At 44.8% G+C, this 23,584-nt stretch overlaps 2 protein-coding genes across 3 annotated transcripts in view; both read right to left on the bottom strand.

Annotated features, from left to right (window-relative positions):
• The window catches only part of LOC119443109 (glycylpeptide N-tetradecanoyltransferase 2), a 64,008-nt gene extending 46,971 nt beyond the window's left edge, over positions 1–17,037 (bottom strand). The window contains exons 1-6 of one of the 2 annotated variants that reach the window (XM_037708260.2): positions 16,717–17,037; positions 14,048–14,111; positions 12,656–12,803; positions 9,626–9,759; positions 7,340–7,431; positions 3,760–3,876 (exon numbers count right to left, since the gene is read on the bottom strand). In XM_037708260.2, the coding sequence (XP_037564188.1) occupies positions 3,760–3,876; positions 7,340–7,431; positions 9,626–9,759; positions 12,656–12,803; positions 14,048–14,111; positions 16,717–16,883 (722 nt within the window). In that variant the 5' untranslated portion in view covers positions 16,884–17,037. The remainder of the gene's footprint in view (positions 1–3,759; positions 3,877–7,339; positions 7,432–9,625; positions 9,760–12,655; positions 12,804–14,047; positions 14,112–16,716) is intronic. The other variant, XM_037708261.2, reaches the window with a different exon arrangement.
• Positions 733–3,341, bottom strand: LOC119443110 (uncharacterized). The gene has a single exon (XM_037708262.2). It carries the CDS (start codon positions 2,399–2,401, stop codon positions 1,166–1,168), a length of 1,236 nt encoding a protein of 411 aa, XP_037564190.1. The 5' UTR covers positions 2,402–3,341; the 3' UTR covers positions 733–1,165.
• Positions 17,038–23,584: the final 6,547 nt, after the last annotated feature.

Here is a 23,584-nt window from a genome sequence, read left to right as displayed (position 1 = left end):
CATTGTGCAAAGGCCTGGTTTGTGGAAGTCGGGGGACTGGTTCTTCCACCACAACAATGCACCAGCCATGCAGCCATCTCACTGCGCCAGTTTTTGCCAAAAAAATCGCATGACTCCCCATGCCCCACGCTCTTACTTACCTGACCTCACTCTGTGGGACTTTCTTTTTTTTGCATCCTCGAATGAAGAAGAACATGAAAGGACTGCGATTTCACGACTTAGAAGAGGTGAAGGAAAAAACAAGAAAGGAGTTATCAGCCATAAAACAGACGAGTTCGAAAAATGTTTCGAAGAATGGAATCGCAGATTGGACAAATGTATTAAGTGTAATGGAGAGCACTTTGAAGGCAATAAGGTTGTTTTGTACAAAATAAATAAATACATAGCTTTGAAAAAATTATTCCGGTCACTTTTGGGTACCCCCTCGTATACACTTGCATTATGCAAGCCCAGCATGATGGGCAAAGTTCAAATAAGAACACTGTTTAAGATGCACAGGTGAAACTGATACTTTTAGACACAATTAAACTCATACCACATTAAGGGGAGACGCTCCTCGAAAAAACTTTTTTTTTATTTCTAGTCATAGACACTTGAAAATTTTGTTATTGGTATAGTTTTTCATGCAGATTTCAAATATGCAATCATTTTTTGTATAGCTGCTATAGTTATTGAGTTATGCCATGCACAATAGCAAAAAGTTACATTTTTTGCGGGTGCTCTTTTATGTACTTAACTTTCAGTGAAAGCATTGTGTCTGATCTTATTTGACTCTTGGTAGATTGTGAAGTGCAAATATCTATCCAGATATGTCACAGAAATATTGGAACCAAGAAAAAAAAATTGTATTGAATGACTAATTATTTTCAATCTCCCTTGAAACAATAACCTAATATTTTCACAACTAATGCTGGTAGGCATTACAATTTCAAATAGATATTTGCATTCTGCATGTGTTGAAGAATATGTGTGCCAAGTTTCGTTACTATACAATAAGTATAAGTGTCTAAAAGGCTGCCCGGAAAACGTGAAATTGTCAAAAAAAATAAAAATGAGAAAAACAAGTTCGAAAGTTTGGAAAGTTGGCATTTATTAGGAAACCATTCTTTCTGCATCAAATTGGGGCACAATGAAAAGCAGCTTGCACTGAATGCACTGCAAGTGTCTAGAAGTCTCCCGCACCATAGCTTGGTCCTTCACGGCTCTTGCGGTCAGTGTCCTCGACACGAGCTCTCTTCGCTGTGTTGCGACGGTGTGCCCTCGCTTCTGCAGTTTGCTTCAGGTTCATCTTCCTGATGCGCATGACGTCACAGCGGTCACCATGTGTGGCCAGATCTCGTGAGGGGAGAATTCCAATGCCTTCGAGCACTTCTTCAAAGCCCCTGTGGCCTTTATTGTACCAGAGTACAGCAAGAGCGGTGGCTGTCTCCACAGTTGTTCTGGAGGCAAACTTTGTTTTTGGACATAGCAGCCATATCTTGCTGTTCAGCGATTCGGCTGCATTCTGTGTCTTGCCATGAAGACACCGAATAAGGAGTTTCTCCTCTGTAAGGCGCTTGTAGATAGGCATAATTGCCAATCCTTGAGCCTTCGTCAACAGTGGGGTGTGGTGCGGTGCAGGCTCCCCCAGTGCTTCCGCACGCTTGTGCTTGCACCACGAATTTGGTCCCGCGGGGCAAAAGTTGTGGCTACTGGCACCATCACTAGAGCAGCAATGAAAATACGATGCCCATATGGCAGTGTACATACTTCGAACACTGTCCTTGTTGCTCGTGATGGCGATCTTGTAGTATGTTTGTAGTTTCATTATTGTTGCATCTTTCAGTTTTTCGCCTCGTGGCAGTGGTGTTGCCAATTTCCGTAGCGCAGTTCCCAAGCGCTTTGCAACGTGGTTAGTGCACTCTTCTTTGTCAATGTGTGTGTCACAGTACACATTTGCCTCGCAGACTGCAGTGTAGGCCTTGCTGTCACCATCACTTAGGAAGCTGGTGAATTGCAGTGGAGTTTCATAAGACAAGGTCCTCTGCCATATATTGACAGCTGCCGCAGGTTCCATTGCGTGGGATGAGCAGTCAGTGTTTTTTTCGCAAACTGGAAGATGGAAAGCTCGCCATACCTCTTCATCCTCCCCAAGGTCCCTGTGGATACTGCAAGCATGGCAGTAGTTCGAAAGAACTTCAAAATCGAGGCAGAGCCCCGTGTCCAGGGACACGACTGTGCCCACTCCATTGTGGCTTTTATGACCTCTTTTCTGCCAGGTGCCATCAAACATGACTGGCACATCTCTGCCGCCGACTGCGTCCTTCGTGATGTTTCTTGCCTGGTCCAAGTTTTTGCTCACTGCCGTCATCGCCGCACCATGGAGCTTCTTGGAAATGCCGTTGAATGTTTTGTGATGCATCGGGCTCGGAAGACCGAGAATCGCACAAAATCGTGAAAGTTGGTCATGGCCTGCGCCTATAGCGCGTGCTGCCAGAACTGCCTTCACGTTTACAGCAAAGCTGTCACGCGAGCTGCCGCTGTCGAAACGAGCGCTCGTCCCTTGGTTCCCGGCCGAAGTAGTACGTCTCGACGTGTGCGTGAACGAAAGTGCAGATTCAGGGCAATCGGGATTTCACAGCACAGTTCAAGGAATGCCGAAAGCCCTTTGCGCTTTCCAGCTGCCTCTCGGACGCCGAGCTTCCGTTCGCGGCAGGTTGGGCATTGCGCACCCGCCACAAGTGCCGTCAGCGCATCGATTTCGCAAAGCAGCGTGTTGGCAGTAGCAGCATCTACTTGTCTACGTTCACTCTCGAAGAATCCAATCTTCCTTTGGGATGCACTGACGAATTCCACGGCAGCGGCTATTTCACAACCACTGTCGCGGTGTTCGGTGTCGGTGTTAGGCCTATCCGAAGTCCGAGCGTCGGGGCGTTGGTCGGGGGTGACATCGTCGTTCGCTGTCGCTTTGGGAAGCGTCCGACGCCGTTTCCCTCGATACTTGTGGCGAGTTCTGAACTTTCGATTATCTAGACTGCGCTTCTTGAGGCTTGCCATGACACAAAAATGCAGAGAAACGCAGAACAACTCGACCGCGGCGTCCGAGGCTTCGCTCTTTTGCCGGAGAGATAGGAGGGGGGGGGGGGGGGGGGGGGGAGCGCACCGCCGTCCAATGGCGGCCTCGCGCTGTTTGCCGCGATATTCGAAACGCGTGACGTACGCGTTGTTTTTCTTGTTTTTTGTTTATTCTGCGTGAAGCTACGAGACTGGCTACTAATGGATTGTGAAGAAGACGGCCTTCGCAGCATGCGTGCACGATTGCAAATGGCGGCCAACGCGTTGTTTTCGCGACAGGACGACGCGAACTACGCCATTTTTGGCGACTTTCGCGCATTTCTCACGTCACCGCTGCCCACTTGGAAGCATTTTTAGATAATTTCTCGCGCAAACTTCAGCTTGATATTTTCAGAAGTAAAAGATAAAGTCCAAGGATGCCAATACAACCGAAAAAAAAAAAGCGAAAATTTTCCGGAAAACTGTGACTTTTCGACCCGCGTCTCCCCTTAATGAGTCTACAACACTGTCATTAGCCTTTTTTGTCATTATTTTCAAGGAAAATTATCTTCTATACTGTAAAGAAATGGATAGGTCGAAAAACACAGCAGGATACCAGTGTGCTCGATGCGATTTGATTATTCTTATGACAAATGGAGACCAATAAGTTTCTCGAAGAGCCCAATGTGTCAAGAAACCAAATAGCTGTGTGCAGCTACCACTCACTGGTTGTAGATGCGTATTGTGGCTGGTACAGCACTGATGAAACCCACAAGCTTGTTGCTCTTGACAACCCGTACACCACAATGCCAGTCAGCAGTCCAGCCAGGAGGCTGTAGGGCCCTATGAATGCCAAGAACAAATCACCAGATGAGCTTGCTCAAGCAGCTAGAACAACGATTACGGAATTTCAAGGTAATGAAAGAGTTTCCTTTTAGTATTTAATAAAGAGCATGCCACACAGCTTTCAATATTACTTCTTACCATGTGATCTGTTACAAATGCATGCACTGAAACATAACAGAATTCTCCAGCTCAATATTTAGGAATACTATTCCTACAGCTGGAAAACTATGCAAGGCTTACTAACTAGTTTTGTCAAACATAATTCATGCAAGAGTCCTGAAAGCAGCCCCCCAATAGAAAGTGCCGAGGCCAAAGTTGTTCCCCTATAGAAAGTCTCTGTAACAATTGCCTTCTGCTTCATAAGGGTGGCAGTTTGGGTGGGTTGGTAACCCAGATTATTGTAAGCCTTAGCGTAAAGATAAACGCAGATGCGGGAAAAGTATGTTTACACAAAAACCAAACACTAAGTGACACCACCAGAGATAACATACAACAGTGCGGGGAACAAATGATGTAAAATCAAAAGCACATCTGTGTTGTGTCTGTTGATGCAGATGGGCCTGTTGACTTTGGTTTCATAGAATCTAGTCTTTCTTTTCAATGTGGTGCGTCAGCTCTAACAGTGCCATTGTAGGTCTGGTGTAGAAAGTCTCGCAGGCACAAACCATTTCAAAACAGTGACGTCCATGTGTGCCTATGTGTCTTCCATCTGCATCTAGTTCACACTAAAATTTACGGGAGCTGCTTAGCATCTGCACTATCACTTTGCACAAAGCATACTCAGGCTCAGCTTGGCAAGCTCATTTAACAAAACAGAAGTGTAATCATGAGAACAAAGCTTGCAGCAGTTCGCCCGATGCAATGTTGACATACTACTAGGAGGGTTAACCAGGTATAATTTCCAACACTGTCAGACGGCAACAAGGGCTTATAGAGAGGGGTGTGCGAAAATTTGAAAATTTCAAATATTATATTTTTAATATTCATATTCTATTCCAAAACTAGGTAGTATTTGAACATATTCGAACATTCGGTAGGATATAAACATTTGAATCAAATTGAATAGGTTGCTGGCTGTGGGGGAGCAAACACGGTTCTTAGCATTTGTTTCTATCTAATCTAAGAATAAGGGTTGGATTTTGTGCTGAATTTTGTGATAATTTCGTGCTGCTGGCAGAATTTCGCCTGTAAAGCATGCTTAGACACTGATTTGAGGCCAGCAAGGTTGCAGAGGGTGCTCTTTTACAGCCCCCCTCCTAATCCTGCAGCAAATGCGATGCGTGATGGCAGGCACAAGGTCAAATGCCTCAGGGTTTACAGACACTTGATGTGGTATAATAAGGCACAGGTTGGCAAGGACAGACATTTTGAGGGTATTACTCAATTTTCCCAGTTACTAACATGAGCCAAATACGCAATATTTTAGTATTACGGCTTACTAGTATAATTAATTTACCGATGACAATCTAATTGCGATGTTCCAACATGTCAAAACTACCAAACTTTCTAATAAATCCATGTGCCTATCATTATTCAATATTCGAAGCTAAGTACTTGTATTCGATTCGTGTTCGAAGATCTTGATATTTGCACACCCCTACTTTTACAGCAGTCTGCAGTCCACGTCTCTTTTGCTACTTTGGCCATGCAAGTTCAAGGAGCAAATGATGTTTGTTGAATGATGTGGATACAGTGGAACCTCGTTGATATGATTCTGTGTAATAGGTTTTTTTCTTTTCCTGATAATGCAATTTAGCTGGATAATACGTTGCATGATACGATTTTCAGATGATATGCTTTATTTTCCAGTTCCCGTGAAGATCATATCAACGAGATTCTACTGTACACAAGTGCTGTTGCATCTGGCAAAGCTCCTTAAATCTACGCATGAACTTAGCTAACTGTCCTACAAAATTCAAATGTGAAGGACTTTGCTGGTCATGGCTTTTTCTATACTTACAACATTCATTGCCTAATCTAATGCGATAAGGGCTACTGTGGATTAACGACACCTATGACGTATTTTCAACTTCCACCAGCAAAAGCATGGCGTTTGAGATCCGTATTTGCTATATAAAGATGGTGTCTATGACGCGTTGGGGCCCTAAAATTGATTTTTGGCTCACTGATGTTCCGTATAATGTCCAAGCGCGATAATGCTGTTGCCGCGCGCCGTATGCTGTACATGTGAGTGAAAGCGTATGAGGGGAACCGACGACCGCGGCTAAATCTCACGCGCGCAAGAAAGAAAAGCGGGGAGTAAGCGTGCTTTCTTCCTTTGTGCTCGAGGCACCGAGGGGGATAGAGGGTGGTTTTGTACTCTGGCATTAACTGCGTACTGCACAGACGCGCAGGCCGTATCTTGAAAGCGATCTGCATTGGGGGCAGAGCCTAGGCAGTGTAGGTGCGTCAGCTGCTCGTAGCTTTGTGCATGCTTTGTGTTCTCGGCGCTCAGCGCTCATGAAGAAAAAATAATGGGACGAGTGCGCAGTAGCGAAAAGCGTGTCTCAGATAAAGATGCGCGCTGCGGCCGCGCTGTGAAAAGTCGCGAGCGCTAATCAGTCACGAGATGACGAAAATGCCTCCACACTGCTTCCACACTGCTTTTGTGCAAAATAGAAACAGGGTTCTGCTGATTCATTCAGTAAATAAAAGCGTGTTGACATAGACAGCATTTGTTTGTTTTCATGATACCTTCGATGATTCGAAATACGGTTAATTCGGACATTTTTTCAGTCCAGTGAAATCCGAATTAACGAGGTTTTAGTATAGCAGTGCCATTCTTGAACGCCGACAGCCACGACTTGTTACACATGATCAGAGCGTGCAGGAAGCAGAGTTAAACAGTTAAATGAGTGAACACTATCAGCAGCCAGATGGAGGAAGGTGGTGGAGAGGGGCACTGGCCTCCCCGCCATGATAGTTTTCTCACAACAGCTTTTTTTTTTTTTTTTTTTTACGCAACATAACAATTATCGGTTATAAGAATGGAATTTTTGTGGCACTTGAATATTGTTATAAGTGGGCTCGACTGTAACACAGTACAACCCCGCCGATACGTTTTCCACGGCACTGTAAAAAAAAAAAAAAAAACGTTAAGAGCCGGGAAATGCAAGAGCCGAGAAAAAGGAAAAATTGAGAAATGAGAATAGTGGTGAACTGCACACAATATTATTTAATTCTTACGTGTGAAAAAAAGTCGTAGTTTTAAATGCTTCCACAGTAAAAGCATCTTCTTCTTTCTGGGGTTTTATGTGCCAAAACCAGTTCTGATAATGAGGCACGCCATAGTGGAGGGCTCCGGATTAATTTTGACCACCTGGGGTTCTTTAACATGCACTACAACGCCACAGTAAAAGCAAATATATATATATATATATATATATATATATAGAGAGAGAGAGAGAGAGAGAGAGACAATATGTGGAAGTCAACCTAGTGCCTAGATAAAGCAGCTTACCATTTGAGAAATTCAGGGGCATAGTCAAAGCGGAACATGTTGTCATCATCTTCTACATAGTTCTCATTGAGTAGCTGGTACAGTTCTTTGAGCTATGCAAAGGAAAGCAAAACAAACAACATCAGACAGTGAGTGACTTCAATTCAATAAAGGAAAAGGAGGAAACAGGTGAGTTACAGAAAATAACATGAATTATGGTAAAAATAACATGGATCACATAATCCCCACCAGCATTAAGCAGACCTGCTGGAATGACAGCAATCAAGTCAATGTCGGTGCTAACAAAGCTTTTGCCTAAGTGACAAAGTGAAAACTGCTAGCGACCTGTCAGCATGAACAAGTTTTGGTATCCAAACGAAACAGCAGAGAGGCCCCTCAAATACAACTAATCGATTGTACATGTACTGAAGCTTATAGCGCACGAAAAGACAATGACACACAAAGACATGGTACACATAAATGCTGTACGCTCTACGTTTCATTGATAAGTTCCTCATTGCTACGTTTTCCCGGCTGCTACATCGCGTTTTTGTGGTCCCGACCTAAATCCCATTGACTTCCATGTATTATGTTGCGCTTGATACACCGCCAATCTGTAATGTTCCCACATCTTGCATTTGAATGCGGCTGTCACGTAAATTTAGTGGTGCAGAGACAAATTCCTTGCCGCATGTTGCTACCAAGATGATAAATGTATACCCACAGATAAATGTATACCCACCCCGATCATCAGTCCTCATAAGCGTGTCTTGGTGCAATTGTAGATCTTGCCGATGCCCTAAAGTTAGATTTGCCGCAATGCAGCCGTGTTTAGCTGTGAAGCATATGAAGAGTGGAAGGGGGTTAAAAATTAAATTATGGGGTTCTACGTGCCAAAACCACGATCTGATTATGAGGAATGCCGTAGTGGGGGACTTCAGAATATTTTGTACCACCTGGGGTTCTTTAACGTGCACCTTATTCTAAGTAAACGGGTAAAAATTAAAATTAAATTATGGGGTTTTACGTGCCAAAACCAGTTCTGATTATGAGGCACGCCGTAGTGGGGGACTCCGGAAATTTAGACCACCTGGGGTTCTTTAACGTGCACCTAAATCTAAGTACACGGGTGTTTTCGCATTTCATCCCCATCGAAATGCGACCGCCGTGGCCGGGATTCGATCCCGCGACCTCGTGCTCAGCAGCCCAACACCATAGCCACTGAGCAACCACGGCGGGTCAAGTAAACGGGTGCTTTCGCATTTCGTCCCCATCGAAATGCGGCCGCCGTGGCCAGGATTTGATCCCGCAACCTCGTGCTTAGCAGCCGAACACCATAGCCACTAAGCAACCACGGCGGGTAGTGGAAGGGGGTTACTGTCGCAAGACATAGTATGTGTCCCTTAATTACACACGTGGGCACGCACCTTATCAGGTCACAATACGAGCACCGAGACATCTAACAACTGTACTAGCAGCCATTCAGACAGGTTTATGGTGTTGCTGTGGCGATTTGGGGCCTTCCTGAGTGTTAGGTTTATCTTCCACAGAACCTTGAAAAACATGTGAATGGGGTTCTACTGTAGAACAAGTTTTGCTTAACCAAATAACAATCTCCTGCCAAACATCGCTACAAATTACAGAAAACAGACTGTCTGTATCAGTGCCATCTTCATCTGAAACAATCAAAAGTCTCACTTAAAGAATCTTGCAGTTGGGCAGTTTTAGATGAGTCTCTAAAAACGTATCTGCTTTCATCGCTCTACTAAGCATAAATATTATTTTCTTGAAATAAATGTGTTCCAGTTGATGTTCTTGACTGTGCATTTTTCTAACTACATGTATTGTTTTGAAAAACAGATTATTTTGCTAACCTCAGTTCATTGCTGTGCACAATAAATATTTGCTTCGTCAAATTCAGATAGGAAGCCCTCTCGCAGTACGTACTTGCCTTTGGACCTTCTGAAGATGCATAATCTTTGATCTAAGTATTATGAATATTTATGTTAATAAATTTAAAGCTTGAAATGACAATCACAATAGTGCCTAAAATGTTTTATGCTTAACAAACACATGCCAGGAACTGCTGTTTATAATAAAACGAACAAGAAGTAGGATCGAGGGGCACAACTTTTGTTAAACACAACCATATGAAGCCAACAGATAATGAAGCAAATTTATCATTTCTACACTTCAATTAGAACTACAAATAACTTCCCCTACAATATCCTTGGCTTCTTTATCTGTTGGCTTCATATGGTTGGTTTTAATAAAGCAGCACAATATAAAATGGACCACAATCCTCACTATGTCTGGGTTGTTGATGTCCAGAGTGTCCCAGGTGAAGTCAGCTGGCAAGGAGTATGGCTGTTCCCGTATCTCTTCAACTGGTTTGCTGGCCTCAATTGGCTCATTGACATTATTGGCACTTAACTTTTCATCTGCAGCACAAGAATAAAAAGTTTGTTGCACCTTCCTAGACCAGAACCACTGGTAGGGCGATGAGCCACAAAATGAAGCCCAGTGCATCTTCACAGCCGAGTGAAAAAAAAAAAAAAAAAAAACTTTTCGTGAACTATGCAAGCCCTTGCATTCTTATCGTACAGTTTCTAACTTGCAAATGGCTAATTGTAAAGTAGTGGCGTCAACCAATCAGTTCCATGCTTGTCTATCAATGTTGATGCAGCGTGCAGGTGATATTTTTTTTTTTTTTCAGAATTACTATGTAAGTCGGCTTATGCCAACAGTTCACCGTGCAACTGTAATATATCAAAGTACAAAATAGGACTAGAATAATTCATCTGCAAAAAAATTGCATTTCTCGTTTTCACCTCCTCCTCCAAATGCTTGAAAATTTTTACGCTATGCCAAATGTCATCCTGCAATTATACTAGAAGTGAGATGTGCCAGTTATTCAGCTGTTCAAATATGCTACGTGGCAATTTAGCAACCAGTGACTACTTCAGTCTGCCACAGTCATCCCCAGTGTGGGCATTCAATGAATATGTGCAGCCAATCACAAAAAGGTAAAGGCCAGTTGGCCATTGCCAGTAATGGGCAACCGGCCTTTACTGCTTTGCAAAAGGTTGTACAGTCGGCCACAAAAGTTTGCGTAAAATAGGTTCCTTGACAAATGTGAGTTTTTGTTCTGTTAAAGGGGCCCTGAACCTCTTTTTATCAAAGTGGAGAAAGACATTTGAAGTGAAAATAGGCTATTTCAGAAATACTTTGCTGCAAAAAGTACTTCAATGCGTTCAGCAGAAGCGATGTTATTAGTAATCAAACAAGGCCTCCGCTGTGCTCCCCCTTCCTTCTTCAATACCTTGCACTACGACGGCTACAGCAGAGTGGGGCGGGGCCACAACGCTCCGCCTTCGAAACGTCACCGTGGCGCACAGTTCAAATTTCATTTTGGATGTAAACGTAGACGCCACGACTTCCGATTTTGGTGCCTACGACGCGCTAAACGTAAGCGCAACGCGGTTGTCCTCAGCGAGCCGCAGTGTGCTTAGCCAGTGGACTCGTGGCGGCACCCCGCGGCGGCCACAGTGTAAGCGACCCCAGAGACCAATAGCAGCCGCATATTGGAATGTGCTTTATTACGTAATAAAGCACATGGAAGAGAATGATGATCATGGCCTCTGTTGAAATGAAATCGTTTGAGAAAAAGTTAACTTTGCGCTCTGCTTGCGAGCTCCACGCACCACGCACAACAGCAAAACTTGGCTGAGACGTTCACAGCAGCGTATGCTACCCGCGGACTATGTTATTTCACTAAGCCCGAGGGGTGTTTCAGGGACCCTTTAAGGCTTGGTGCTTCTAATTTAATTGATCACTGTGTATGTTGCAAATGGTACTACAGACTGAAACTTTAAATTTGAGGCTATCTGCCAAGGCTTCGCGAGAAATCAGCTTTTTCGAAAATCCTGTGTCCCATAAAGCTTTTGTGGCCCACTATATGCATCTCTTAGCCTTGAGTAAGTAAGTGAGGCCTCTGCCCTTGTGATGACTAACCAAACTTTGGCATTATAGCTACATTTTTCACAATGTGAACACCTATATGAACGAATAAATCAAGCGCATTGCCGAATTAGCCCCCCCCCCCCTTTTTTTTTACAGACATGGAGTTCCATATCTGATTTTCAACTTCTATGTGTATTGAGAAATGGAAATAAAAAGTCACATTAATAACTAAGTTGTATGACATAGCAGCAAATTTACTGACTGCAGCTAGATGATGATGCTTTCTAATGAATACCAGATGAAGGCTAACCATATTAAAGAAACAGAACATAAACATGCTGATGCTAAATGAGGCTGGGCAATTGAGTAGTACAGTACAAACAAGTCTGCGCCAACAGTCTAATCAACTATTCTGCTATAGTACCGCTTATGCGAACATGAACTTTAGAGGACACCAAAGAGAAAAGTAAGTTGAGCAGTATTAACAAATTACTTTTCTGCAATAGCACTAAAAAGCCACTCTTACCACAAGGCTTGGTAAGCATAAAAAAATTCAAGAACGAAGAGTGGCTGCCGACGCCATCTTCAAGTTCACGCATTCACCTCACTTGGCATGTATTTTGACATCTGCTCAGGTCCAGTAAAGTTTTTGTTGGCAAAGATACACAACATTGTAATATGAAAGAGCTTCAAACAATGAATTTGGCAAGCTTCAGGAACTTGTACTGAGCCACGACGACTCAAATATAAAAATACATTTTGAAATGAGTACTGTCACACTGACAGACCGAGGTTGGGGTTTTGGTGCAACATGAAAGAAGACCTTCTAATAATCAAGTTATTACCACAAAATAAAAAAATCAATTAAAGTAAATTTACTTTAATAATTACTCTAATTAGAGTAAATAATTGATAAAGTAAATATTATTAATCAGTTTCCTGAACTACCCACAACTGAAAACTTACTCCAGTGTATAAAAACATCCTACTATGGACTTTGCGTTACCTTCCTGCGCTTAAATAGAGTTTGAAAGCACCAAATTGAGCATCTCAAAAATGATACATAGGGCCACGTGGGATTAAACAAGTTGCTCAATATATCGTACATGTTACTCAGTACCGAAGAGATTTCTTAAGACAATATTAAACGTGTTTCTTGTGCACCAACTACAATAAACACATCCTATTATATATACAGAATGGTAAGAAACTTGACTCTTTTCAAGAAATAAAAATTCATGAAGATTATCGCATGCTGTCACTAACAAACATAGCTGCACTGATTGTAGATGTGGCAAGGCAAATGCATAAATGACACTGCAGGAAAAGCTGGCTGATTGCTACAAAGACCACTGGCCCAAGGGCTACACTCACCTATCCTGGGCACAGGCTGGGTGCTCCAGAACTGGTAGTGCTTATGCAGGGCTTCCTCGGGAGTCTTTGCGGGACCATCATGTAGAACATTCAGGTTAAGCATTTCCATTGCCTTCTTGATATCCTGAAGCTTTGACATGGAAAGGCCCTGCAGGGCCAGGGACATGCAGTTTGCAGTTAATCTTTGAAGATCAAAAGCATAGTCTACCACATGATTCACAGAGAATGAATGACCTAGATAAGTAAATACAATCTGAGCTTTTTTAGTGCAAGGGCATATCCCGTGCACAGCAATGAACAGGCTGCATTGCAGGGCAATGAAAACAATGAATTAAAAAAATTAAATTCTTGGGTTTTACGTGCCAAAACGACAATCTAATTATGAGGCATGCCATATTGGGGGACTCCGCATCAATTTCGACTAACTGGGGTTCTTCAACATGCACCCAATGTACAGTACACAAGCGTTTTTGCATTTTGCCCCCATCGAAATGCGGCTCCTGCAGGCGGGAACCCATGACCTTGTGCTTAACAGCACAACGCGATAGTCGCTAAGTCACCACGGCGGGTCAAGTCTGTTTTTAAAGATTGGTGGCCATTGTGGCGTCTCAAATCGGCAGGGCGCATTCTTTGGTTGTTTCCATCGAGGCAGCCCCTTTCATCAGCGTCGCCCGGACGGCGACAGTGCCCGACACCGACTGTGACAGACAAATATGCGGCCCAAATCGGCAGTGCACATTCTTTGGGTGCTTCCCCCTAAGCCACACCCTTCATCAGCGGCCGCCTACCTGGCAACGCGGATCGACACCGGCTGTGACGCGATGACAAAGAAGCTCACTTAGAAGCGACCTCAACTGCCACCCTTCGTGGAAGCGGGGACCAGTGCGAAGGCCACTCTTCCAACCCTGGCACGATGACTGTCACATAGTGCAAGAAACCAAGTTGACGATTTTCGTGGCGGGAGTGCGGACCCCCTGTTTCCAGATTGCCTCGTCCTTGCTTCGAAAGTTGGATATTAGAGGCGGAGTTCTGTGAACAATACGACCTCTCTGTTTGGCCGCACCAAGGTCATCAGATTCCTTAGTCGGGTCGTCACCTAGGGAAGACCGACTTTTTTATAAGCGGGCACCTTGGATGCAGTGGTGTATCCTGACGTGTTCTGATATGTGCTCAGACATATGGTGAGCTGAGACATGCAAGGTGCTGCCCCATAGAGTGGGCTTCCATATTTGGAGCCACTGTAAATATGTAGAATATCTCTCGCTCTTACTCCCGGACGTACTCATCCTTATGGCTGAAGGATCACCGGCCTAAACGCTACCCCGAGCCCCAACACCATGCAACACCAAATTCCAGAGCAGACATCTGCAATAAGACTTCAAAAGCACTCACTTTTAAGTCGTTGTCCCCTTCTGCGTCTTGGCCACTTTTCTCTTTGCTCGTTTGATTTAATGCACTGCAAGAAATTTCCCCAGAGAAGATATAATGAAGGCACCGAAGCCTCTTGGTAACATCACTTCATGAAATGTGCACAAACATCTGTGTGAGAGCTTTAGGAATAGAAATTTGAAAGCAGTATGCATATGCTGAAGCAACCTTGGGACACTGCGCAAGTCTAGAACTCAAGCTCCGCGTGGGTCCTTCGGCACACAGGGTGTAAGGTGTTCACCAACTGCGAGTGAACTATTTTTAAAGCTTCCCAAATTAATAACACTGTTATGTTACAAAGAAAAGACATGCTTTAAAACAGCAAAACTCCCATAAAGTGTATGCTATCATGAATGCACAGCCCATTTTGAACATAAAGGGTTGTGCAATAAATGTGAACCCTGTGTTAATCCTATATGTTACACAAAAGCAGTGCCATCTTTACAAGCGAAAAAAAGTAAGGAGCAGATGTAAGCAAGAGGAAGTGCAATAGCCAAAGAGGTAGCAAGAAATAGCAAGAACAGGAGCAAGCAAGGTTAAGCACTGCACAAACTAAAAGATGCATTGAAAAGTAATGTCACTGTAATAAAATCAGGAGATATTGCTTCATTTTGATGTCAAAAGGGGAATGATGGCAAACTGCAGGTGACAGTAATAACTGCGATTCTGGTCAATTATAATCCTCAGGAATGGCATGCGCAGCTGTGAAATGCAACTATGAACAGTCGAGAGATGCTAGACACAATGCAGAAAATGCTCCCAAAAGCCCGTGTACCTGCACAAAACATCTCCACAAGCACATAAACAGCAGGCACATGCCACAGGTACGCAGACATTTACCCAATAAATAGCACAAAATGGAGATGACCAGAGGTAAATGCTCAAGATTATTGCATCTGTGCATTAGAAATAAACAAGAGAACCTGACCTTTTTATTGAATTAATTAAATTATGGGTTTTTATATGGTAAAACCACGATCTGATAATGAGGCACATCGTAGTAGGGAACCCCGGATTAATTTTGACCCCCTGGAGTTAACTTTAACGTGCACCTAATGCATGGTACGCAAGTGATTTTGCATTCCACTCACATCGGAATGCAGACCCGCTGTGGTGGCTTAGCGGCTATAGTGTTGCGCTGCTAAGCACGAGCTCACGGAATCAAATCCCAGCCGGCATGGCTTCGTCTTGATGGAGGCAAAATGCAAAAACGCCTGTGTCCCGTGCATTGGGGGTGCATTAAAGACCCCCTGGTGGTCAAAATCAATCCGGAATGCCCCCACTACAGTGTGCCTCATAATCAAATTGCAGTTTTAGCACATAAAACCCAAGAATCCAATCCAATACAATTGGAATGCGGCCATCACAGGGCCTTTTTTATTCTCAGTAGCATCATACATGCAGGATGCAATGAAACATGCACCAGTTATAGCAATATGGGACCTGGCAGCAAGTGACAAGCAAGGTGGGTGGAACTGGAAACTGCATTTTAAGGCGGCTGCAATGAAAAACAACTGCTCAGAATGCCTAGCCCTCGTGAGATTACACTAAAGTGTTGATTACCCGCTCCCTACTCGAATGTGTTGCTAACATTTCTGTTCCACTGATGTAATGCACTACACCATCTATGTTAATTGTTGTTTGTACACTGCTCCCATTTCAAGCACATACTCGGAAGCACAAGGCATGCACTGAAATGATCAAGTCAGGGAAAGCTACACTAACTATACACATGAAAGACATATGCATCTTTGCCATGCGTGTGGGCATCAAGCTCTGATTGTGGCTTGATAACATCCCCAACAAGACAGCACCAATGTTCCAATAGAAGCTCTACCAGCAGGTGAAGCAAATATTACTGCTAGTTCATTGACAGAGCTCTTGCTGGTTAGGTCATACACAAATTGTACGTTACAGATGGAATAATACACTTTTCATTTACATTCAGGAGCTATCTACCAGAACTAAACCTTTACAAAGTTCATAATACACATCAAGCACGCCCCCAACCAATGACATACCTCAGAACATATCAGCTCAAGCGCTGTGCGGGCAAACCGCGATACAAGACTAGGGGAGGCAGTCATGCGCATCAGCAAGAATCGTAAAGCCAGATAACGATGCAAACAACGGAAGATCCGAGCTCCCGGGCAGGCCACGAATGCTTTGCGATTCAGTATTACAATGAGCTCATATTTTGACGAGGCAATGATGCACGCCCGCCAGCTCATACACAAGAGAACAAAGCTTTCTAACCCAACAGTTAACCGTAAAACGCTGCTAGAGATGAGAGGAAGAGCAATCGCTGGGAGGGCGATTTGAGCAATGTGCACATGATCCAGCGAACAGTGTCGCTGGCGGTTTTAACCCAATTACGGCCTCGGACGACAAGCAACAGCATTGCGGCCAACGGTCTTGCGCGCCTTAAAAGGCGTCTCATCCTTAATCACACGACGAAGATACACATGGTCCAACCAGAAGCCAAGGTGAGCAACACGCCGAAACGCGCGCGACCACGCCGCCAAGAGATGATCAGTCGCAGCGTGCGATGTCGTAGTGCTGCCGACTATTTGCCGCTGGCGATTTGGCGCCCAAAGTTCGTCGAAATCAAGCCCGGCTCCGCACAAGCCCACCTGTTAACGTGCTCGGCGTCGTCACCGACTTCCTCTTTGGCCACTTCCCCGTTGGTCGGCGGACTCGGGGGTTGCTCGCCCTCGCATGACTCGTCGTCTCGGCTGGTGTTCTCCATGGCCTCCCCGTTGCGAGCTCCACCCCGATCCTCGCTTGGATGAGACAACATGCGAGCGTCTGGTGCGTCCAAAACTATGAGGCTGCTGTCTCGCCAACCGTGGCAAATTTCTTACAACATCGCAGATCTCAGGCCTCAGGAAGTGTAGCCTGCAATGGACCTTGTGGAAACGGGCGCAGAAAAAAAAAAAACACACTGAGTATCGATAGCGATTAAACATGGAAGGGCGAACGCAATAAGCCAGTGCATTGCGCCACTAACCTCGGTTTCGTACAACGCTCACACAACAAAAACAAAAAAGCAATATTTTCATTTTAAACCTAGTTTTCTATTATAAATGTAGCTTTTGAAGTTTTTTAATGATATTGAAAGTGCAATTTGACTGTAAAAATGTGGTTTCGTTTAGCAGACGGCTGCTGTATCGAAGGTTCTTCCCGGCTCTTCTTAATACATTTTCCAGGCGCTTTCTGTTCTGTTAGCGAACATTCTCAACCCAAATACAAGATAACATAAATATATAGGCAGCGCACAGACATTTCATACAAATTTTGTGTGGGTGAGGCACAAATATAAATTGAAATCTTTAAGTTTACTAGAGGTAGTCCCCTCGCATGCCTCTGCGACAGTCACATGCGGAAGTTGAAGCTTTGGGCTGCTTTGGGCTGCTTTGGGTATCATGAACTTTAGAACTTATGCTCTCCGACCCTCCAATGAACTTTGAATGCTGAACGACCAACCGGCAATCCAACAATTAAATCATCAATAGCCTAGATTATTGCGTAACAGAATTTGCCAGACGTCATAAGGATGATAAGCAGGCTTCAGTACCGTGGGTAATTTATTGGCGATGTGTAGGCAGCATCCTCCAAACACTGCACAAAGTGAAGCCTTTCCAACTGCCGTAAATAGCTATCAGACTTATAAGCACACTATGAAGAACTGCATTTATTTTGCGATGTCTTTTACTGGAAAAAGGGGAACCGAGAGGCCCGATTTTTGTTAATCAATATAATCATATGAAGCCAACAGATAATGAAGCCAAGCAAAAACTATTTGTAGTTTTAATTGAAGTGAATCTTTTAATTTAGTTGAAGCCGTGTATAGAAACATGTCCGAATCGCTGTTCTTTTCATAGTATCTCAGGTTGTTCTATGTATAAGCAGCTGCCCACTTATAAGTGACATTTCATATGCCCCCGTTATTTATTAAAGTGACGCTTTCTTTGCCTACCTTCCCGGGTTTGCCGTGGTTGCTGCTGCGGCTGGGTCGGTCGGTATCTCGGCGGACGATATGCAAATTTAACCTGCAAGTGCGCTTCGTAATACAACTCCTTCGACCTAACCAAGATGGCGGACCTCCGGCTAGAATTAAAGCGTCAATATGCCGTTCGGGGACATCATTCCGCCTGCCGCGGCCCTCCGTTCCCGGCACTGATCCAAGCATTTAAAACGTCTGTGTCTCGGCTTTAGCGTGAATGCGGCCATCTTAGGACAAGTTTGCTGTGTGGAAAAGCCTACTTACGACATTTTGCATGTTATAACCCTTTTATTCCGATAACAAATATATGGACACTCCAGGCGCATTTCTGCCGTCGCCGTGAGGTTCCGTATAAAGTCTACTCTACCGATAAGAGGGAGTTTTAGAATAGGGGCCCCAAAGAAATAGCGTCGAAGCCACTGCGCATGCGCGAGACGCAAGCTACCATTGTGTTTTGCGTCGGGCATGCTATTTCACCGATTTAGGGGGAGCTTCAAAAGCTGCCCCAAAAGCTTTGCGTCAAAAAAAAAATGTCGCAGTTAAAGGCAAAGCATCAATTGCAATAGCAAATTAGTAGAGAGCTATAGGGAGAAAGGATAGTAGATTTATTAGCTGTATAAGCTTGGACATGCAGCAGCACCAGCAACGCGCAGAACCGTTGTCGACGCCGTCGGCGTTTTGCCCGCGTTCGCACCGAACGCGCGCGGCGTTGGTGACTGTTTCCAGTGCTACAGTGCCTAGAATATAACTTACCAGTGCCTCTGGGGGCGGTTCGGAAGTTTTCGACGAGATCAGAACGGGACACTCGTCGAGCAGCGTCGGAAGTCTTTACCACTTTCTCGCCTCGCAACGTTTTAAATGCGAAGCATTTCTTGGCGAACATTTGCTATTTTGACAGTATGTATCTATCTATCAAATCCAATCACCCCTTTTGGGGCAAAACTCCAACAGTAGGCAATGGCAGGTGTGGCAAGCCAGCACGGTGCGGGAGGACCAATTGACCCTTCTCGACCAAGCCCGGCGTGCCGCTATCGCCAGTGGGGCCCTGGACTGAGGGACCCACCCACTGGACCTGGCTGTAATTTTATTGCGATAGCAATTATATGGACACTCCAAAGCAGATTTCTGCCGTCGTCGTCGCCGTCGTCGTCGCCGTGAGGTTCCGTATGACGTCAATGGAGATGAAATCGTCGCCGGGCTCCGGACGCTGTATGTGCGAGTGAAAGGGCGTGAGGGACGCGCGCTTTCACGGGGAGCGAACGCACGTCGGAGAGCAAACGCGCGTTCTGCGCCGTGCTCCCTGATGATGATGATGATGATGATGATGATGATGATGATGATGATGATAAGTGGTTCTTGAGGAAAGGGAAAGGTTGACGCTATCTTCTGCAGCCCTTGAGGGAGCACGGCTCAGCGCTGCCGTGCTCCCTGAAGGGCTGCAGAATTAAGCGTATCTTTCCTCCTTTCCATATATAGAAAGCAAACGCAACTTTTTCCGTCGCGCGAAAGACTGGGGGGAGACGGGAGGGAGGGGGAGGGAGGGAGGGAGGGAGGGAGGGGGGAGGCGACGTTTAGCTGCGGCATTAAATGCGTATATATATAAACACGCCACGCGCGTTCGGTGCGAACGGGGGCAAAACGCCGGCGGCGTCGACATTTCTGCGCGTTGCTTGTGCTGCTGCATGTCCAAGTTTATATAGCTGCTAAAACTACTATCCTTACTCCGTATCATCATCATCATCAGCCTATATTTATGTCCACTGCAGGACGAAGGCCTCTCCCTGCGATCTCCAATTACCCCTGTCTTGCGCTAGCATATTCCAACTTGCGCCTGCGAATTTTCTAACCTCCGTATAGCTCTCTCCGTATAGCTCTCTACTAATTTGCTATCGCAATTGGTGCTTCGCCTTTCGGGTGAAACTGCGACAAATTTTTAATAAATGTTATACTATCTATCTATCTATCTATCTATCTATCTATCTATCTATCTATCTATCTATCTATCTATCTATCTATCTTTTTTCGTTTCGTTAACTTGGTATGTACCAAATTTGGCATACTGTGACAAGATCATATGACGAACATAAATGATATGTCATGACATGAATATCATGACATGCGTGTCATGCAGGTCATGAAACAGCCGCCTACATCCTGGTGCTCCCATGGTCGTTTCGTTAACTTGGTAGGTACCAAAATTGGCATAGTATGACAGGAGTGTATGACGAACGTAAGTTATAGGTCATGACATGCGTGTCATCTAGGTCATGACAATGACCCGGAGAAAAAGATTAACACTGCAAAACACTGAAATGGGTTCGGACGTGGGTACTAAGTGAAGGAAACACTAAAGGATCATGGTAGAAGTCATACTCATGAGCATGACTCAGCAAAAATGCCAATGTATCAGATAAGTTATAGGTCATGACATGCGTGTCATCTAGGTCATGACAATGACCCGGCGAAAAGATTAACACTGCAAAACACTGAAATGGGTTCGGACGTGGGTACTAAGTGAAGGAAACACTAAAGGATCATGGTAGAAGTCATACTCATGAGCATGACTCAGCAAAAATGCCAATGACTCAGCAAAAAAAGTGTAACACTCAAAAACCACTGGAATGCGTTCGAACGTGGGCACTAAGTGAATGAAACACTAAAGGATGATGGTAGAAATCATAGTCATTACCATGACTCAGCATAAATCGCGATGACTCAGCGAAAAAAGATTAACACTCAAAAACCACTGGAATGCGTTCGAACGTGGGCACTAAATGAATGAAACACTAAAGGATGATGGTAGAAATCATAGTCATTACCATGACTCAGCATAAATCGTGATGACTCAGCGAAAAAAGATTAACACTCAAAAGCCACTGGAATGTATTCGGACGTAGGCGCTGTGTGAAGGAAACACTAAAGGATGATGGTATAAATAAGTCATGAGCATGACTCAGCAAAAATGACAATGACTCAGCGAAAAAGGATTAACACTCAAAAGCCACTGGAATGGATTCGGACGTGGGCGCTGTGTGAAGCAAACACTAAAGGATGATGGTATAAATCATAGTCATGAGCCTGACTCAGCATAAATGACTGACTCAGCGAAAAAAGATTAACACTCAAAAGCCACTGAAATGGGTTCGGGCGTGGGCGCTATGTGAAGGAAACACTAAGGGGTGATAGTATAAATCATAGTCATGAGCATGACTAAGCATAAACGACAATGACTTAGCGAAAAAAGATGAACACTAAAAAACCACTGAAATGGGTTCGGATGTGGGTACCAAGTAAAGGAAACACTAGAGGATGCTGGTAGAAGTCATAGTCATGAGCATGACCCAGCAAAAATGACTAACTCGGCGAAAAAAGATTAACACTCAAAAACAGTGGAATGGGTTCGAACGTGGGCACTAAGTGAAGGAAACACTGAAGGATGATGGTATAAATCAGTCATGAGCATGACTCAGCATAAATGACAATGACTCAGTGAAAAAAGATTAACACTCAAAAGCCACTGGAATGGGTTCGGACGTGGGTGCTATGTGAAGGAAACACTAAAGGATGATGGTATAAATCATAGTCATGAGCATGACTAAGCCTTTCGCCTTAAGGTCTCTGAGCATGACTAACCCCTATCAAGCGGGCAAGTTAAGTGCACTTACGGGGGGTGCACTTCGGGACCTTGAGTGACACTTTAGGCTACGCGGTTCTAAACGGGAAAACAGAGTGCACTCGCAGGAAAAAAATGGCGACAGACTACGAGCGCGTTTTGTGAAAACGTAGATTAAAAAATGTTGCAGTGGCTTAGCTCGGCTATGCCAGGATATATGTAGCGTTAGCAAAGGTTCAGCTGATTATTCTTAGCTTTCCTGGTTGTCTAGATTGTCAAGGATTAGCTTGATTGTCATGCTTACTGCTGCTCCAATGACACACACAAACGCCAGTCAGAAGCGCAGCGGCTCCAGCGCAGTGTCAGACGGCGACTGCACAGCGAGCGCGCGCCGGCGCCAGTGCGTCTACCACGGCTACGACGTCACTCCTCTGGAATGCGCAGACCGGCGGCGGTGAGTCGCGCGCGGCGGCGGCGGAGTGCGCGAGAGGTGCCGGCTCCGGTGGCTCCGGTGCGCAAGCCGTGTGACATCACTGATCCTTGCGCATGCGCAGCACGGCTCTTGATGTGCCGCGCGAAACGGGCTTGGCTAGGCCAGTGTAGCTAACGCTACGAAAGAAAAGTACTTCTAAACAGTGATTGTCTTACGTTGTATCATTAATTAAAACAAACTTAATCTATGTTTTTTCAACAAAAAACGAAAATATTTTTTTATTTAAGAGTGTGGTAAGTCAATGCTGGCCAAGAAAAATGCCTAGCCAATCCAGAACGACATAGCGGCGTGCGACGAGGCGGCATTTGATCCTGCTCGAACAGAATATGAACGCGTCTTAGGCTATTATTTGTGTGCAAGAGCTGTTCAATCACTAAAATGAACTTCCGTGTCCTTTTTTTATGCATTACATTTTATACCATTGACACCGCTGGCGACGAGGCTACGCACTCGGCCAGCAAAGTGCGTTCCGTGAACGCACTTCGACCGGAGTACACTCTGCGGCGAGTGACACTCCACTTGCGACGTTTAGATTGGGCAAAGTGCACTTAAACCGAGTGACACTCTCCGTAAGTGCACTTAACTTGCCCGCTTGACAGGGGTATTAGGTGTAGCTAAAGGGACTCCTGAGGACTCATGACATGAATGTCATGACATGCGTGTCATGTACGTCATGACTACGTCTTAGTGCTCTGATGGAATTTCGTTAACGTGGTAGGCTCCCCGCACACTGCTTCGCATAACTTCGATTCCCACAGGGCGTGGGATCTGCTGTCTTTTTATATAAATACGCATTTGGTGCCGCAGCTAAACGTCGCCTCAAGTCCCTCCCTCCCGTCCCCCCACGGCCTTTCGCGTGACTGAAGAAGTCGCGTTTGCTCTATATATGCGGTGATTGTAAAGGAGGAAAGAGATGCTTAATTCTGCAGCCCTTAAGGAAGCACGGCGCAGAACGCTCCCCGTGAAAGCGCGCGTCCCTCGCGCGCTTTCGCGCGCTTTTTTTCGGCTCTAACCTAGCACCAAACTGGGCTTGATTCATGGTAACTCGTGAAGTTCGTAAGCTATAGGAGAAGTGACTGCAGTTATCGCTTTCTCTCAACGTGTGTAATGAAGATTGGTTCATTAGACGCGGCTGATTCCGAATTTCATTGCCGATTTCATCTCATAGGCCTAACACGGATTAACTTGGCTGGTGAAGGCACGTAAAGTTGGTTACTCAAAACTAAGCGAAACAAGTTGCTTGCTGCTAACAGAATAATTTCTAAATTGTAATTAAACGTGAAAACACGGAAGTCTATATCCCTCTTATGATAAAATGTCATATTTTATTTTGATATTTCTAACAGCTTTTCTTTGACGCCGTAGTGGCGCTGCAAGCGAAAGACGCAA

The sequence above is a fragment of the Dermacentor silvarum genome, chromosome 2, assembly GCF_013339745.2.
Source record: "Dermacentor silvarum isolate Dsil-2018 chromosome 2, BIME_Dsil_1.4, whole genome shotgun sequence".
NCBI classification, from domain to species: Eukaryota; Metazoa; Arthropoda; class Arachnida; order Ixodida; family Ixodidae; genus Dermacentor; species Dermacentor silvarum.
The sequence above is the reverse complement of the archived record's forward strand: the minus strand, read 5'-3'. Positions and strand labels throughout refer to the sequence as shown.